This window comes from Apis florea, unplaced genomic scaffold, assembly GCF_048593485.1.
Source record: "Apis florea isolate Af1SG1 unplaced genomic scaffold, ASM4859348v1 contig_3203_pilon, whole genome shotgun sequence".
In the NCBI taxonomy this organism is placed as follows: Eukaryota; Metazoa; Arthropoda; class Insecta; order Hymenoptera; family Apidae; genus Apis; species Apis florea.
The window spans coordinates 1,725,661-1,745,928 of NW_028256723.1; the positions used below are offsets into that span (position 1 = coordinate 1,725,661).

Genomic DNA, 20,268 nt, shown 5'->3' on the forward strand with positions numbered 1-20,268 from the left:
CTCGGTTGCCCATGCTTTAGCCGAAAGAAGTCGAGTTTCCGTGCCATCTTTTTTTTTTCTTCTTCTTTTTTCTTTTTCTTCTTATTATTTTTGCGTTTTACTCTCGGAGATACGGAGAATCGTAACAAAAAAAAATCGTAAGAAATTTTCGTTTCGAGGCAGAAAATCGATAAGATTAGCAATTTGTTCATTCAACAGTAATTTTTCGTTCATCAAAATATACGTATGTAACTGATACCATTATAATTATGCAATGATTCGGAATTATCGAGTTTGCGATACTCGCTTAAAACTTTATATTTTTACTTTCTTTTTTTCTTCTTAATCGAAAATTTAACCATCGTATATACGTTTTATTTTTTTTTTATTATATCTCACTCTTCGTTTCACTCTTTGTAAATATTATTTCATAATGTACAATTGAATTCTTTTCTTTTTACGTTTTCATTATTATAAACATTATTATTATTATTATTTGACCATGTAACTTTTCCATTTAAAACTTTAAAATTTCGGGACGTAATAACGCGTCCCGAAATTTCATTCTCTGACGTAGTGCTACGTCTTTCGCTACGTATATCTTATCTGAAGAGGCAAAGGCTAAAACGAAGGATATTCAAACGAACGAGTGTATACGTGTTTACGCAATCGATTCTCCGCTTCAAGAAGAAGAAAAAAAAAAAGAAAAAGAAAAAGAAAAAAGAAGAATCGGATTCTCGCCAGTGTACTTAACGCAGGCGAATAAGAATGATCGTACGTAAGAATATTCAGAGGTTCGACGCTGAAAACGGATGATCAGCGCAAAAATATCCGCCTCTCTTGTGTCAAACGCCGTCAAAGTACGCACAAACCGAGAAGAAATTCGGCGTCTGTGACCACGATTATCTCGAGTCCGGGATCAATGAGGACACGCTATGGACTTTCGACCGCAATCTCCTCATCCTAAATCTCCTCCAATCGCTCTAAACTTGCTCTAATTGAATCAAGAAGGGAAAGAGATCGTCCTTACTTATTTATTTGCATAAAATTGTTACGATTTCGAACGCAATGAATGATTGTATCGCGATTATATCGAAAAATTATTTTGAATAATTCTATATCTGAATCGCGATTAGGTTCTTCTTTGGTTAGGATTTTGAAAACACGACACACGATGATCCTTTATCCAGTGACATGTGACATTGGCTACGGTGAACTCGCGAGAAAGCACGTGTGGCCAATCATCGCACGAGGCGCGCGTGCATTCGTTAAACGACGAATTTTATCGTTGATGACGCGGTGTCGAGACGATTTTTGTAAAAACGAGGAAATAAAATCTTTTTGAAATGGGATGATAAGATTTTTTTTTTTTTTTTGTTTCTTTCTTTCTGTGTTAATCGGAGCGAATTTTTATTTGAATTTAATTCGTAGCACGTTGCGATTATGCGGATTGAACGTAAACTTTTGTTTCGATACGAGTTTTTTTAAAACAATTCGAATCGAAGAATCCCTTTATTTCGAAGTCGTAACGTTGAAAAAAGGAAGGAAAAAAAAAAAAAGGAAAAAAGAAAAATGTTAAATGATAAAATTATAGACGATGAATTTATATATAAAATAATCTGATGATAATTTGAAAACGAGGTATTAAATTACCGAGTTATTAAACCTTGTTTAAGGTTTTAACTAATGCGTATTGTTGGAAATAACCGGTGAAGACTAACAATAGATTTCTGCGTTTAGATATATATTTATCGCAGTAAAGATGCTAACATGGTAGCACGAGGTTGAAATAGAATATGATACAAAGTAAACTATAGTTAGAGTGGTTGGATTATGAAGTCTCACACAATTGTGCTAAATATATATAGTGTGTATATATAAAATCTTGAAATGTGAAACATGAAATGTAAAGAACAAAATATTATTATTTTCACTTAAATACATTTTTAGATATGTATTATGAGATATAAAAGATTAATCTGATATCACAGATAATACCAATTAGCAGACCAAGTATTTTGCGCGTAAAATAAATGAATTGTATAATTTTCTAATTTGCAACTTTTTTTTTCTTTCTCTTTTCTTTCTTTTTTTTAATCTGAGAAACTGATCTCTTTGAAATCGCTTCATTTCCGGACATATTCGTGATATTTATACCGTGACTGCTTCCTAAAATCAGATATAATTATATATATATTATTCTCCTACTATACAAAAGACAGATAATACTCATAACTATAATTTTTGTTTTCTTTTTGTTTTTATCTGCAAAAAAAAAAAAAAAAAAAAGAAATACTTTTTTCCGCCCCCAGAAATTTTTACTTTCAAAAGAATATGAAGAATATAGAAGGTAACGAATAATATTTCTGTTCTTCTAGAATTCTTCAAATCTATTGCGTCACGATCATTGTTAATCTATAGAGCCTGATCTTAATTCGATCTATCTTCAATCAGTTCCCGATCTTATTCAATTGTTTTATCCGCGTAATAAAAAAAAAAAATTACGCATGTACATATTATTATTTCTATACAAAATATAATAAGAAGATAACAATTAGAAATAACAGCTAGAAAAATTGCAATTACCTCAAACGCTTTATCCAGACTTAATCCCATTCACACTCTTCTACTTTAATTGGAATAATTCTCAACTTCGCGCTATTGCAACCTTTGTTCATAATTGAAGCGATGATTGATCGTTTCCAATTCTTCTTTGACACAAATATAAATATTTATTTGTATCGTTCGATCAAAACGACCACCATCTGGCAGCTCGAACCTCCATGACCTCTACTCGTTTCTCTGAATTAGCAGATTCTTTTTTTTTCTTTTCTTCTTCCCCCCCCCCCTCCCCCCTCCCTCAAGAGAAACGAAGAGTTTCGAATAAAATCAAGCACCACGATACCTCAAAAATTACCTCAAAATGAAAAACAAATACTCCACTTCCATCGACGAGATCCACGAATCCAAACAAAGCGCGACTCTCGATCAAATTTTTCGACAAAAGGCCAATCTCTGGAATATCGTCTGGTGATTTTGGACGCCGCTAGGCGCTGACCTCGCAACGACCTCCGCTTCTTCGCCACGAAGACGAAGATAATCGGAGCTCTTCTTCCCCTCCCCCTTCTCTCTCCTGATTGATGGAATAGAGAGCGTGGCGATTACAACACCCGCGCACACAACAATAATCCACGCTCGATATAATCGCGGCTCGATTATTGCGCCTTATGTTCGATTATGTAATCGGTGACAGAGCGGCGGGTCTCGGCTAAGGTCGATCGCGAGATTTAGATTTAGATTCGGTAATTTGGAGACGGAAATTGGTGGACTGGCCGGGGCCAAATTAGCGACAGATAGAGTTTAGACGGTGAATAGACGCAAGGAGGCGATCTGGAGACCCTTGGACGGTGATGGTAGGTGTAGGTGCCCGTCTGTCTTTGAATTGAGTTTGAGGGGGTGGGCTAGGTGGATCGGTAATAGGGAACGAGGTATTAGAGATTCGACAGAAATTGTTTCGGCAATATACGTTATTTTCACGATTAATGTCTCGAGTAAATTTTTTTTTTCAAGGAGGGGAAGATAAAAAGCGCGGGAATTTTACTTCGATTAAGCGTAATAAAGCGTATAAGGTCACTTGTTGTGAGGGAGAAAAGAAATTGATTAATTAGATGTTTAAAATGAAGTTTAATCCGTTACGTGCCAAACGGATTGGTTGGCTCGGAGATTTAATAACAATAAATAATGGAAAACGAAACGAGAATGAATCGCACAACAAATAAACGATTCCCGGTTCGTGTAACACCGTAATAATTCCATTAAGAAAAAGATCTTTTGACTTTGGATTATTGCAACCTCGTTAAGAAGATATCGTTACAATAAGTGTTGCAATCGTCAGCCTTTGAATTGGACTTGAGAAATAAAAGAGATAAATGATTAATAAATATTAATATAAGAAGGGGAATCCTTAAAGCAGCGAGCATCGTCGTTGCTCTTGAAATCGTTAATGTAATCCCTTCCCAAGACAAAGAAGACGGACGTCCCGACTTCTCTCCGATACGTTACATTCACGCTCGCGCCTTGCCATTCTTCCTCTCCCCCTCTCCCCCCTCTCCCTCCTCCTTCGTTCGAGCCTCGAACGAAGAATAGTCTCTCGCGATCGCTTATCGGCAACACACGTGATAGCGTTACAACCGCGCCGACGGTTACGTTATGAATTATAACGAGATTCGTAACTGCATCCAACAACAGCCGCAGAGATAAATTCCATGACCCGTCGCTCGATGCACTTGCAACTTTGTAATCGTTACGCAACCTGTGTCGCACATGGGTATAAAGTGCTCTCTACGCTTTTTCCTTGATGTTGAAGATCGAAGGGAAAGAGAGAGAGAGGGGGAGGAGGAGAGAGAGAGAACAAAGAAAAAGTTCAGCATTGTCGTACGTATGATGAAATCTCGAACGTGTAGCATCTCTCTATTCGAGGAAATGTGTGGAAAAAATTGTGTTTGCACGTGGAGCAGAGTTTCGATTTAATATACGCGGCTTTACCCGCTTCGAAAAATTTGCATTCACGAATAAATAATTCTGGATAATTCTTTCGATCGGGGTTCAGTTTCTAGAGATCAACTAAAAATTTCATCTCTTCGCGCGATGAAATATTACCACAGATAGGCGATGCACCGTTCGAGAATAATATCTCGGGTTCCGGCAAGAAAGTGCCGCTTCACGCGTCGTGCGCGTGTCCCGCTGAAAAACAGTCGAATGTGTGAAGCGTTAACAAAGAAAACAAACGAACGTATCGACGTTTTTTTTAAAAGCTACGTTAACTTAGATTATTATATTGACAAAACGTATACTCCCGCGATACTTTGCAAGAATTCTACTACTACTGCCATGTCATCGCGTTCAACGAATCGATCGACTAAGGGGAAATCCCCTCCCCCTTCCCCCCTCCTCCTTTCTTTCTTTTAATTACACACACTAGTGACAAAGAATTCGCGAAAGAACAGAGGGGGATACAGAGATCGCTTTTATGCGTTTCAAGCGTTATACATTATAAGCGTTCGAATTTTTGCACGCTCGAACGTTTCCACCAATTTTTACACCATGCATGAACGCGACCCGTTTCCGGCACATGTCGATCCACGCACGTCTCTCGAATCGTGTCATATCGGGGAGCGGAAAAAGAATTAATTCCTAATATCGGTTGCAGATTGAGGATGTCCTCAAAGAGGAAGTCACCACCAACGAAGCTATCGGAGGGCGGGGGCGGCACGGGTACAGTGGCAGGCGCAAACGAGGAGGAGGAGGACACGACCTCGTCGGTGACCGGCGGTCCCGGTGGCGAGGTAGCCGTGGGTGAAGAGGGTCCCACCACCCCCGTCGACATCGAGGACTGTTACCCTCACCAGAGGGGAGGTGACTGCGAGTCGTCCGGCTGCTCGTCGCCGGCGACAACCAGCGAGCCCGATCTCAGGGACTCGCCCTCGCCATCGTCGAATTCCTTGCGGACAAGCAAGCGGCAGAGGATCGTGTTGACCGGGCAGGAGGCCCTGGCCTACCACCACTATCCCCCCCACCACCACCACCACCACCACCACCATCACCACCACCATCACCACACGAACACATCCTCGTCGTCGGGCGGCGTCGTGGAACCGGCCAGCTCCTCCGAGTGCGGCTCGCCCCCCACACCCTTAACCGTCGACCCCTACTACCCGACCCACCCCCATCACAACAACAACAACAACACCGTGACGCAGAATAATAACAACAATAACAACAACGGGGGGAACGCTACCACCGCGACAACCAAGAGATCCATGGACGACGTGCTGAAGAGGTTAACCTTCAAGATGAACAGCGAGTCGCTGTCGCTCCAGGACGACACGAGTAACAACAGGCGGAACAGCCCCCCGCCCACCTCCACGCCGACCGGGCACAACGCGCATTGGTTAGTCTCCTTTTCTTTCTTTCTTTCTTTTTTTAATTGGATTTTTTGAGGGGTTGGCCCGCGATTCCTCGAGAGAACGCAAGTTTTAATAATTTTATCTTCGCGAATAATCGAAAAAACTAAATTTTTATACCTTCGAATTGCCAATAAATTGGCGTTACGCGCGTGAATTATCTTGGCAAAAAAAAAAAAAAAAAAAGTATTCATCGTTCTTCGAGCCACAATGGCGAAATGGAGATTCGAGGGTTTTCGAGCAGCAAATATTCCGGCCATTGGAGAAATAAAGTAGCTGTCCAGCTGTCGCGTTATTCGGCTATTCACAGTTCTCGTTCTCTCCCCGTCTTTCTGCCCGCGATAGTGGACGACATTAATTAAACGGCGCCAGGAAATGGCCGGTCAGCCGGAGGAAATGAGGCCTGGCTCCATTGGCCGAGCCGTTCCTTCCTGTTTTCCCCGAATTCGCGAGATCCACGGTTTATCGCGTTTATTACGATTCGGTTCGTGTTACGTAATCTCTCGTTCTAATTAGCCGATATTGTCCCCTCGAATCCCCCAAACGGAGGCGTACGTTGATTCGTTCCTGTGATGTTGCAATCGCCACGCCTTTTAATCTCCCTGTTGTTTGCCATCGATGCCTTCAATAAGAACGCTTTACATAACCGGTAAATACCGAGTTTAAAAAAATGATCTTTTTTTCTCTTTTTTCTTTAATATCGCTGTGAAACGATTATCTTCCTCCATCCAACGATATTGAATCGATATATAGCGGAACGGAGATCGGAGAATTTTGATGGAATGAATTGCTCTTTTTTCAAAAAACGAATGTTGAACCGGAGTAGAGCGAAGAGTTAGCTTAGGTGGAGATAATTTTTCTTATAATTCTATTGGAATTGTGAAATCAAGGTTTAGGAATTAGTGAGATCTTGGATTGCGGATGTTGCAAGAAGTTTAACAAAAGTATAAAGTGCTGTTTGGTACTCGACAATAATAAAAAATTGTAACGAAAGTTTTTATGCTAACAAAGAGTATTCCCTATATTTTACGCCGAGGTTATCAATTTTTAGATCGCTTAATCGGTTCAATAATATTTTATTCGTACATTTTCGGCATATTTTACTTATTGACAAGACAAAGTTAAAATAAAATTTTCATCTAGCGGTGTTTAAACGTCATTTTTTTTTTTTGAATAGATGTATCGATATACGTATAGATTTTCTTCTCCTCTTCTTTTTTAATTCTGTCCAACAACGCAGAGCCTATTGCTATTCAAACGTAAAAAGTGTCAGGCAGAACGTTGGTCGTTGATTTCCACTTTTGAAATCTGCTTATATCAAAGTTCGATCCGTGTACAGCTCGAAAGAAAACTATGCACACGAAAACGTAAACGGTCCAGAAAAATCAATTTTCAATTCGTATCGAAAGAAAATAAGTACCTACGATTTATGAATCGGAAACGAAATAGAGACGTAAAAATTCTGAAAGATTCAGAAGGAAATATTCCCTGCTCGAATTTCCGAATCGATCGAACGAAATTTCACGCAATATTTACGGGGGATATTTAAATCATGAACGAATCAAAAGAAATATGAAAATTGGTGGACGAGAGAAAAGGTTCGGAGGACGGGTTCGATACGGGACGCGAAGAGTTTAGCAAGCCTCTCCATTCTGCTCCTCGTATCGGCAGCGGTGAATAACAACGCGAACCGCTTAAATTTGGCCCCGCGAGTGGGCCACAAAAGCGACCATTGTTCGTCGGAACGACAAGATCCACAGATTCCAGTCGTAAACCGACTCTTCGTTACCGAACCGAGATCCATCCGTGAAATACAAAGAGGAGCGTGCGTAAAGGAAGTCGTCGGGAGCGAGGGCCGAGGGCAAAAAAACAAGGGGTCCACAGTGAGAGAGCCTGAAAATATCCGACTTCTCGGCTCTGGGACAAAGAAACGCGTCCATGGAGAGGACGATAAGAAATCGGACGAGTCGACGTTTCATCCTTGGACTATGCCTGCGCTCTTCGCCTCCATCTTGGCGCGGTCTAAAAAAAACGAGAGCTCGAGAGGACCGAGTGTCACTGGTTGATTTTAATGAAACGAAACGAAAGATGGATGGACGAGGAATCGAACGTCGTTACGCTATCGATAATCGTGGCTACGAGTGTTAAAGAAGGTTTTTGCTCGTACTTTTTTCCACTCGATTCCAGCTCTTTTTCCTTTGATAAGCCTAGATGGAATAGATGAGATTGATCGATCTTGGCTTAAATTTTGGCGTTTTGCGTCATTCGAGAACAGAATCAGTAAAAATGTTTCTATTATTATTTGTTATTATTAATCGATGAGAAGAAAATCTGATAAAATGTAAAAAGGATACGTAATTTTTGAAAGGCTTAACTCGTCGTTTGAACGTTCCAAATCTTCGTATTTTCATTTTCATTGAAATCACTTGCACACGTTAGATATGCATAAAACAAATACCACAAGAATGATATAATCAACATTCTCTGATCGATTATTTAAAAAGTCTTATTTATAATCTTCCTTTAATTATAAAAAGAATCGAATTTAGCGAGATGAACGATAATTCTAGAAAAACTGTATCTAATCCGTTTTACCTTAACATAAATCACATCTTTCTCATCTTTCCTCTTCTTTTTCTTCAACCACAATCAACTGCATCGCAGACTGAAAAGAAAGAAAAAAAAAAATTTGTCTCGTCGCCAAAATTATTATTCATCCTGTCACGGGGGTGGGAAAAAGCGGGGGAAAAATCGTGGGGAGGAGAGAAAGAGGAGGACAAGTGAAAAGAGCGAAATTTATCGCGGATACGAATAGAAGGATTGTGTATAATTTATCGCGGACAAAGTCGATATCGCACGGTCACGTAATAATAATTGCTCCGTGTAATCAGTCCCAGAACGAATGAATCGATTCTTTGTATCGGCGGTGAGACGCCCGCACGTTTTTCCGTCTCCGTTCAACATCCCCGGGCACAATGTATAATGCAACGTCGGGGATACAAAGTGAAGATTATCCCCGCACGTGGCTAATTACGGATCGCGTGGATCCATCTCGATCGATGATTGCTGCCCGCTGATCTCACCCAACCTTCCTTTAAGAAAGTTATTGTATACGTACTTCTTCTTCTCCTTCATCGAATCCTCTTTATAACGCACGATATCAATAATTTTCACGTTTCTTAAACCGCGTACCGAAGATGGAACACAAGAAGTGTTATTATTATTAATACATTTTCGTTCAAATAATTCTTGCTCTTGATAAATTAATTGAAAGATATCGGCTCTCGTCTTCGAAATCGTGCGAACCGCGTTAAGAAGACCGCTTTTCCGTGCAAGAATTTCCTTGCTGCGATCCTAAAATGTATTCGAAATAAATTCCAAGTCTCGTGAAAAAAGAAAGAGAAAAAGAAATAGCATCGATCGGGGAAAATTGAAATTCAAACTCGCGACCTTTCCGACCGAGAGAGAGAGAGAGAGAGAGAGAGAGAGAGAGAGAGAGAGAGAGAGAGAGAGAGAGAGAATCATCCAAAATATTCGTGTTCTGTAATTTTCACGTTTCTGCCCGAGGCGGAAAATCCGAGGGAACGATTGAAACAAAACTGTCGGGCGGGATGGTTGGTAACATCCGAAGATGTGGAACGTGGTGCAGAATGCGAGGTCCCGGGTTGTAACCATTGAAAGCGAACCGGTGAACTTGGCAAGCGCGCGGCGGGAGCGGACGGAATCGTGCCAGGCTGATGGCCGCTGCCCACACGCCGCGTGCTTATCGGGGCCAAAATTCTTCCAAAATTTCAGCCAACTGTGCGACAACTCGCACTTACGTGACGTTCAACCCGACTTTTTGGAACGCGTTCAATTCTGCACCTGACCCCTTTCCCGCGCGCCCCACCACCCTTGAATAGAAATACACACGCTTGTTTCGATGATCGAGGAGAGGGGCATATTTCGAATCGATTGATTATGACGCATGATGATCTGCAAAGAGTTGATTAATTTTTTTTTCCATGAATTGGCAACCTCGAATTTAATGGCAGCCTCGTTTTTCGAAGATTTTTGAAATTGTTCTCGTTACAGGTTGATTAATAAAAAGAATAGAAAGGTTGGAACGAGGATGTTCGCTTTTTCTGCCACTTCTGGGAGTCTTTGTTCTCGCTTCGATGAAAATATAATTCGCATCGTTAAAAATAGTTACGAATTTTTAGGTCGATCGAAGGCGAGGATTGTAAAAGGGAAGTGTAGATGATCAATGTTCGTTTGTTCGATAACAAGAGCGTTGCTATTTTGTAATCATTCTCTGCTTAGATACTCGGCAATGGCTTTTCAAACTAAATCAAACAACACTGGCATTATTCGCCGGGCGAAGCGGATCGCAGCTGCTATACCGTGAATCATTAAATCGTGAAAAGAAATGAGAGATTGCCAATAGGCAATAAATTCGTTATACTTCCTTTACAATTTAACTTCTCTCACATTTGATATTAAATTCAATGGTTAAAGAAAGTTTGAATGAAATAGTGTGTTATCAACGTGTATATAAAAGCTTCGATATGTAAGTGTTTCAACAAATGGAAGAGAAAAATGTATAGGATGGAAATGGAGGATGGGTACTAGCGAAATGCATAAAATTTATTCAATAACATTATTGAATAATGAAATAAAACTTAATTAATAGTCGGAACGAATGGAACTGTGAGAATATAGAATGACTCGCCTCGCAAGATAAGCGGTAGTGTCTAAAATTGTCTAAAATTGAGCACAAATTGGCAAAGATTAGTTGCTAAAGTTTATCAGACGATGGAATAAAATGCGATAATTTGATAAAAATAGAATTATAAAATAACATCTTAATAATATCTTGATATTAATGTAAATATTAATTTTTTAAAACCGTAAATCGAGAAGAGATTCCTGATTCGATTCAAACGTAACGAGACGTAATTTATAAAGCACGGATATTCTCCAAAAATAGTGACGCGGGTGGGATTAAAACGGGCGCGCCGCGTTTAAAAAATCCGTGCATTATTATTATTACACGCTCCACTTTTGATACTAATACTCTGCTTGCCAACTTCCACCATACGTGTCGCGCGTTTACAAACGTTTAACGATACAAACCGGAGAATACGCTTCGTGGATAAATGTACCGTCAATTTCATAATGAACGTACGTCTCGAGTCCAAAATTACAATTTAGCACACGCGATGAAACAAGAAGAAGAAACACGAGTACGAAGGGGAGCGAAGAAAGAAAGAAAATCGAAAGATACTCAATTTTATTCGTACGTATCTACGAATAATCCTTCGTCCTAACGATAACCGTATCGCGTTGTGGCTCCGTCAAAATTAATTTTTTCAATCGATGAACGGTGTCACAGAACGTGATAATACCTTCTTATTTAAAAAGAAAAAAGATATTAAGAGATATACGATTTATGAAACACGAGATATGAGATAAACACGAACGAGAAAAAACACAAAACGAGAATTCGTGTGAAGAATTGGCGAGGTTAGATAGATATCGCCTAGCTAAGGGTTGAAGAGTTCGACGAATGGCCGATGAAAATTCCACGAACGAAATTAACGCGCCCTCTCCTCTTATCGTTCATTCAGCTCCGTGGATGACCTTATTTTTAACCGCGCGTTCGCCAAAAATAACAGTATGTCGCAAAATTGGCGTGACAAAAGGAGCAACACGGGTAGATACGGTCTATTTTTGGTGAGCCGGAAAGGCTAAATCCTACGTGCACCGTCCACGGAGGTAGGAGAGGAGGGGGGAGGGGAGGGGATGATAATAGGGACAGAATGAGCCTTTTGTTGCCTGATACCGAGGTCAACAGGCGCGAATAGAATCTTGTAGCCGGCCATCGAGCGTTATTATCGGTCGTGAAAGAAAGCTACGCGCAGCAACGGTCTTTCATCTGCCGCGCGAGGATAAAGGGACGTCTCTCTCTCTCTCTCTCTCTTATTTCATTTTCGATCGGCAACGTTTTGGACGACAGTTTCAAATTTCAAATTTTTCTGAATAAACGCGATTATTCCCTTTTCTTCATATTTTTTCCCTTTTATTTCGTCGCAATTTTATTTTCCTTTATTTTATTTTTATTTATTTCGTTCAATCGTTTATTCCTGCTCTGATTCCTGACCAAGATCGTGTTCGATATTATATTATTTTTTCTCTTTTTAGTTTTTTTTTTTTAGTTTTAACGATAACGGAAACGAAGTTGTACGTATATATATACGGCTCGTTTGAAATAAAATTCAAGATTTAAAGGGTAGATAGAGTACCTTGCCACGCGGTAAGAAAATACTTAATACAGTCATATTAAAAATGTTAAACTTCAATTATGGAAGCTTATATCTTACTATGTTTATTAAATATTCTACAACGTCTGTATTTTTAATTATACTTTTGAATTTTAAAATCTCCGGCTCGCCTCCGATATCAGCGCGTATATATATATATATATACACACTTAACGCGCACGTTAATAATTAATTTCGAAATTCTCTCTTCCTCAAAAATCACATCCCATGCGATTATCCTATCATCGTCCTATCATCGTTGATCGGGGCAGGAAAAAACAACAGGAAATTTCTCATCCGACAAATTCTCATCCGCAAACAATAATTAGCGCGTCCAGAACGGGAAACAGAGAAGAAGAAAACCATCATCCCCTTTTTCATCAAAATATATCGCGCTCCATCTGAATTTTCGCCCGGAAAAAAAGAAAAGGTATTTTAAAATTCGACCACCCCTTTAACCGTTGACCCCGTAAGAAACGCCATGCAACGATACACCGGAGAGAAGGAGAGGAGAGAAGCCTCATATTATTGCCCCAGATCCGGAAGCCGCGCTTCTTTCAATCCTCTCTCTCTCTCTCTCTCTCTCGTCCTTATCCTCTCGTTTTCGCGATGTCCTTCACTTCACATCTCGGATGTATTCTCGAGCCCATCGCTCCACCACCGGGTTGTGCGCACAATGGGTCCGGTATCACTTATTCGTGGTCCATTTTCCCCGGTATAAAAGAGGAATGGAACGAGAGCTCCGGGCGTAGACGAGGAGGGCAGTTTTCGGGGAAAGGGAAGAAACCGGTGCGCGAACAGGGACGAGGTGGAAACAGAGAGAGAGAGAGAGAGAAAGAGAGGGGCTGGCTGGAGAAGGGGAAGGAGAAGAGCACCCCATCACGGCGGCAAACACTCGGGCTACCGTGATTGCGCGGCCGCGACCCTATCTATTATTCACCTGGCTCCCGGCCCTATGTACGCGGACCACTATCCCATTCCAGAGGCTGGAGCCACTGGAAACTCTTGCTCGCACGCGAATAGCCATCGTACGTGGTCGATCCGCTCGCCTCCTATTTCTCCCTCTTTCTCTCTACCCATCTCGTTTCCATTCTCCCTCCTTGTCTTCGGTCTATGTTTCTTCTCTCTCCTTTTCCGTTTCTCTCTCTCTCTCTCTCTGTTGAGAGGGAAAGGAGGAGGAGAGGGAAGAAGAGAAACGTGGCTCCCTTGCTACGCGTGTAACGAATAAAGCGTAATTGACCGTGGTCTGTGATGGTGTGCGTTGCAGCGGAGGCGTCGCCAGCGTGGCGAACAGCGTGCCACCCTCGCCCCCGGCATCTGGCAGGATGCAGAACACGGATGGACAAGTGCAGCAGGATGGCGCGTCGGCCTTGCACAGGGTCTTCTGTGCGGAGAGCTTCGCGGAGAAGGAGCGGAGGCTGTCCGAGATGATCCTGCAGCTGCAGCTGCTCAGGGAACAATTGCTGCAACAGCAAGATCAGTCGAAGGTAGGAGATTTTTATTTTTATTCTTTCGAATTTGGTTCGTTTAGAGGCGGATAAGAAGGGACGAGTAAGAAGAAGAGATGCAAGGAGTGTATAACGAATGCTTTTGCCGAGTCTTTATTAAGGGGAGGGTAGTTAGTTATTCGGTTTTGTTTACAGACTTGCCAAGATGATCGTGTGACAGTTTATAGAAATTGAATTTAAGGGAAGAGTAAAATTGTGGTAAAGATTATTACTTAGTTTAATTCAATTCTTCATTATTTTTTGGATATTTTTTGCAATTGTAATATATAAGATAACGGCTTCTTCCCAATTTCGTGCATTCCAAAACGAAACTAATCCCGACCACTCATCGAACCATTGCGTTATATATATATATATATTCTCCTCGAATGTCGAAGACACGAGACACTGCTCGCTTACCTGAATCGCGAGCGCGTACCTGTTTCGAACGGATCGATTTTACGCGGGTCATGGATCTCGGCGTAACTAACCGCCACGGTCTGGGATTATTTTCGTCTTATAATCGAGGCCAGCAGAGAAATTGATTGTCTGAGACACACCGTTTGGCAATCACACGATACAAAATTGAAAACGACACCCGTGATTGGTTAACGATGCTCGCCTAACTCTCTTACGCGAGATTTATCGATCGGGCGAAGAAAGGGGAGAGAGAGAGGGATCCCTCTAAATTTACATATTGGCAGAATTTGCGGAGAATCGGAAATCTGGCTATCAATAGCCGATAATTTGTCTCGTACTATTAAGCCGTTCCACGATCCAACTAACTCGCCATCGTGTTACACGGTGACATTTATTTCTCGCGGGACCCGTTAATCCGTTGCTGATCAATCTAAACGTTTCGCCCGGGCTCGATCGTGGCGCGCTGCTAACGCGGCCTATTTAATTAGCATAAACCGAGTGGCCGTGTTTATCGATGAAAATCGTGAGAGTCGTTGACGAGGGCAGCCGCGTTGAGAACGCGTTCGTGTAGAAAAAAATAATAGAGGACAAGTTATTGGGGAGGAGAAGGTTAAATGGAATAAATCGGTAGTCGTTTCGACGAGCACGAATGAGAAATGTTGTTGTTGCGCGATGACGATAAGCGCGGATACGTTTCGAATTGGTTGGTCGCCACATGGTCGAGGACATATCGAAATGCGATGAAACTTATAGCGTATGATCGAAATGCTCGATACGAGGGCGTGCTGCGGGAATTATTGAGGCGATAAAGTGAATCGTGTTCTTTGATATTATCGCGGTAATAGAAGTCAACGTTTGTCAATGTTTGTAATGGATGCGCACGTTCTAGCCACGGTCAGAGATGTCGCGATTTATTAAAATTTCATCTCGATGAATCGTTTCCGTAATAAATATTACGGAATAGGATCGAAAAAGATATCACGGATCTATTTTTTTTTTTTTATTTTTTTTATCATAGTTGTCCAATATCCCGCGACAAGATTTTATTTGGGATTGAAAACTTTTTTTTATCGAATTGAATGGTACGAATTTTAGAAGAGAATAAAAATTATAATTCATCGGAGTAAGAAAAAATTCGTGATTAACGTAACGGAACAAACATGATAGTTACAAATGAATGTACCTCGTCTAATAATATACCTTGCTTTACACATCTAAAAAAAAAAGAAAAAAGAAAAAAGGAAAAAAGTCACTGACTCGTTTCTACCCTGTTGCGAGGTTAAACAAATATACAAGTTGCGTTACAAGTTGGTCCAATTAAATCTTAGAAAGCGATCGTGTAATTAAATTTAATTATATTCTCTTACTGTTTCGCTAAACGGGATTATTAGTCTCGCGCGACGTGGAAGGATGGACACGTTTCAGTGAACCACTAACGAAAGAAACGAACCGATAAGAATCGGTGGGGATATTTTTAACAACGATTCGCGTGCAGTTGGGCTGGGTTTAATCAGTAATTATATATAGACTAATGCGATATCGGGAGTGAAATCGCTGCCAGCAAAATTGAATTTGAAAAAGGAAAAAAATGGAAAGAATTTTGTTCCACCATAATGAATAGGTGGTGTATCGATCGTTGTTTTGGTTAATTACCCGGTGCTAACGCCGGGATTTATTTATTACCTTCGTGATAAATATAATAAAATTTGGGGAAATGGAGGAGACGGATCGAAAATTTTCTTTACGATTTCTTTTCCAAGAGATATCACTCGTATTCATTTATTTCCAATATCTTTAGAGAATCGTTCGCGTGAAAGTTGCAGGATATTATATCCGAGATACTTCGAATGAAATTTTCCCCCTTTTACACGTTGCCCAGAATATTTATTTAAAAAAAAAAAAAAAAAAAGGATATACATTATATTACGCAAATAAACCTAGATAATTTTCGTTTCTCTTTAATGTGTAAAATAAAATGAGCATGCAACTTCAATGAAAAAAAACTTCTTCAAGCGTAAAAGAAATAATGCAGACGTAACGATCTGACGCGTAATCGATTGATCACTTCAACTTTAACTCTTTTTTTTTTTTTTTTTAATAAAAGAAGTTGAAAAATAACGTGCATAAGTAAATCAGAATAAGATCGTATCGGAATAGAATAATCGCCAATCATGCTAATGTATTTATATTATTCTTCGATAATGCACGTTATTTTTCATTATTTTACATTGGAATAAAATCTCTAACTCACGAACTCTCGTAAGTATCGTTGCAACAACTCAAAGAACGCTGTAACCATATCCGTACGTATCTACGATAAAGTTAATTTTTAAAATCGTCATATAACTGATACATACCCACGTTCCCCTCGCCAATCATAGCCCAGAATTCGTTATTCATCCAATCTCGGAGAACAGCGTCGCACGATCTCGCATAGTCATCCGATGGCAACCTCGAGGACATGAAATTCTCGAGGACAATGCTCGATTCGATCGACGCTATCATCCTATCTACGATGCATCGACGATGACTACTACAGATTGCGCGACCCGAAAAACCGTGGGTCATCGCGTGGAAGAGGGAGATAACAGCTCGCGGGAACAGAGAGCTCGGCGAGAAACCTGTCTGCCCGCAAAAATGCGAGCGCGTGCAGATAATACCCGGACGGTATTACCGTTATTATGCCAGTCATTTACGTGTTGCACACGCACGCACGCCCTCCCTCCCTCCCCTCTTCGCCCCGCTAAATTCACCCCGAGGCGGGATGATGAACACGCTTTTAAGCAAACACGCTCGCTCTGGCGTGGCGTGGTGTGGTGTGGTCCCCACCACTACCTGGACCGGCCTCGTGGGATCACCTGGTAGCTGGAAGCGTGTCGGGAGAGTTGGGTTGATGGGCAGTGATACCGGGGGTCGATGATAGATTTTCAATTGACGGTTGTGGCTGGGGGAGGGGGAGGAGGGGAGAGAGATGATAAGGCTTCTTCGTTACTCGTTGATGACGTTAATGACGCCCATCCGGCGAATCGATCGCGAGTAGATTGGATTCTCCCTCGGCTTTCATTCTTCTTACCGGTTCCGTTGAATTTCTTCTCGGCCGTGTAATCAGCGGGGGGGATCGATTCTTAGATCGGTTTAACGCGATGAACGCGTGCGCTTCCTCGAACGTATATTTCTCTTTCCTCTGCTTTTCGCGAATTTGGTAAAGAAAAAAAAAAAAAAAAGAAACGAAAGAGAAGGAATAATTATGTATAATTAATAATTATATAATAACTCCGTCCATTATCCAATTTTTTCTTTCCCCCTCTCTCTAAACAAGCATCGGTAAAAATTTCTCCCTCGAACAAATCTACTCTGTTTCTCAATAAATCCAGAATAATTATGAAAAGAAGCTCGACGAGACGGGGGCGAAAGATCGAGGATCGCCTGTTAGCCGGAAACCAGGACGAGTCAGAGAGATGTCGCCACGCTCGCTCCGATCCTCCGCTCGGCGACGGTGTCGCGGCGCCTCTCGCAAGGGTGGAGAACGTTTTCTCGTCGGCCATTTCATCGGCACCGAGTGAAAACGGCGGCGTTTGTCGGCGGCGTTTGCGCGGCAGCCGCCCGCCTCGAGAGTTGGCCGACGTTAAAACGGAAGTGCGACCGTGAAGGAAAGGTGGAGGAGAGGAGGTGGCGTTGGGTCGAAGCTGGAGGAGGGAAGGGGACGGGGATGGTACGAAACGAGTGCACGCTAGTAGGAAAGAATGAGATGCCAAGGAGAGAGAGGGAGAGGGGCGTAGGAGAGAGAGAGAACGTAGGAGGAAGGCGGTAGTCTGAGCGTTCTCCTCCTCTCGGGTCCCGGAGGGCGTATAGTAATGTTCGAGTTGGCAGACTCGGGGTCGAGTGGGGATCTCCCTCTCCTCTGTTCCCCTCTCTTGCTCTCTCTCTCTCTCTCCCTCCCTTCCTCCCTCTCTCTCTCACCTTTTCCACCTGTTATGCGACTCTCCTGTGCCATGCTGCATTGGCACAGGTGTGCGGCCACGTAGGTACTCGAAAGCGCGCACACCACCTTCCCAGCGGCTACACCTTTCGACCTTTCTCTTCCTTCTCTGCACACGCCACTCTCTCTCTCTCTCTCTCTCTCTCTATGTGTATCCTCCTCGTCGACTCCTTTCCACAGGAGGTCTCCTCTTCCTTTCCTTTTCTTCTCTTTTCTTCCCTTCCCCTTCGCGTTAAGAATTCCGCGTCTCGCTTCTTCTCGAACGAGCCAGCTCCCTCTCTCTCTCTCTCTCTGGTTCGGGGAACAGGGAGAACGGAGCGATCGCGTGGGCGGCGAGAGCACTTCTCGCTCCTCTTCCCCGAGGCGCCTATCCGCGGACCTCTACCTTTGCCCGTACACCTGTGCAGGAGCATATTGTCACGCCCAGTGGCTCGGGCGTGCGGGCAAGGTGCACCGCTCCCGACGATCGCTACTCTTTTATTTACAACCCCTACGACTCCAAGTGACGCGCGCGACCCTTTGCCACGAATATACATGTATGTGTGTGTGTGGATTGGAACAAAGATGCGGTTGCGTTTATGCACGTTTAAGTTTTCATGGGATGGGAGAGAGGGTGCGACCTGGGAGAGGAAGGGTAGGTGGATTATATTGCATTTATATGATAGGAATAGGATGTTAGGACTGTTTTTTTTTTTTTTTTTTTTACAGGTTCTATAAGGTTTTGAATGGTATTTTGTATTCCTCGTATGGTTGATTCGAAATTGAAGCGGGGGAAAGATCGTTGATTCGGGATTTTAATTTTCCAATCACGTTTTCTTTCGATTTTTCAATATAGACAGATTTACGAATCGATTATGAATAAATGAATGATAAGTAAGTCGCGAATGAAGACTCGAGCGACATTAAGTATATATTTATCAATGAAGGATCTATAATAATATAGTATAAAAACGTATTAGACTGTTATTACATATATATATAGGATATGTAATCTTTGTGTTAAAACGAGTTTGTTATTTTTAACTTTACACGTTATTTTTTTGTAAATAGTTTTAGTAGAAAAAAAAAAAAAAAAAAAGAAACTGAGAATCAAAGAATAATTATCTTCGTGAAATAATTTCCGTGAAAACTTCTCTGTCTACATTTCAGTATATAAAAAATTTAAAGTAACATTTTCCCTTTTATGCCAACGAAAAATTATTTCTCAGAAACGGTTAGAGTTAAAAAAAAAAAAAAAAAAAATACCGAGAAATATAGTATCCCATTATAGTATTCTAGAATTAACTTACATCTCACGTTCAAGTCGTTATCATACACCAAAAAGTACAAACCGATGCAGATTCTTATCGTTCCCGGCGAACCTGTTAAGACCACTAAAACTACCAAACCTGCCGTCAAATCGACAAGTTTCAGATCTTTCGCGTTTTCAATCATTGAAGACACGCAGATGCTCTTAACAAAACAAATAGTAACTTTTATTGGAATGGAAGCATAATTATACGCGTATACCCGACCTAATCTATTTTCATATGGTGTATTCAGATACGCAATTTAAATTTGGTAAATTCTACCGTATTATTAATAATTTCCTTTCTGAGAAAGATGGAATTTGAATCTTGAACGTATCCTCGATAAGGATCCTCGAAACGACGCGATTCATATTCATTCATAGGTGTTCTCATTCAACAATCTCGCGACCTATCTTCTTACAAAAGAAGATCCGGTCGGACACGTACGACCTTCCTCGTATACCGATATTTGATGACTCTCCACGAAATTGCGGCAGGTGAGCGTGAAATTTCTGCGGTGCCATCCGAACGTTCTTCTGTCTGCGGTTAAAATTGACTTCTTCAAACTCGCAAAACCGCACTCGTGCCATTTTTTTTTTTTTTTTTTTTTTACAAAAACATATGACACGTTCGTGCAATAGAAATTTTCCTTGTTTCGTACAAATTAGCAGCGTTTGATTGTTTTCATTTCGAAGTAGAATAAGAAGGATTCGAAATTTTTTTTCGAATCGCGTTCAATAAGAATATTTCGATAATTTTTGATAAAGTTTATAAGTGAATATAAGTATTATATTTTAATCTTTAATATCTCGAGCCATTAAATTATTCCATTTATTATTTTTAACGAAA

The 20,268-nt window shown here is 41.2% G+C and overlaps 1 protein-coding gene across 6 annotated transcripts in view; it reads left to right on the forward strand.

The window, feature by feature from the left end:
* Sox102F (transcription factor Sox102F) overlaps nt 1–20,268 on the forward strand; it is a 210,686-nt gene that overhangs the window by 154,857 nt on the left and 35,561 nt on the right. For 5 of the 6 annotated variants that reach the window (XM_003693834.4, XM_086910777.1, XM_086910775.1 and 2 more), the window contains 2 exons: nt 5,189–5,929; nt 13,512–13,731. In XM_003693834.4, the coding sequence (XP_003693882.2) occupies nt 5,189–5,929; nt 13,512–13,731 (961 nt within the window). Of the gene's footprint in view, nt 1–4,299; nt 4,414–5,188; nt 5,930–13,511; nt 13,732–20,268 lie in introns of those variants that run through there. The other variant, XM_086910773.1, reaches the window with a different exon arrangement.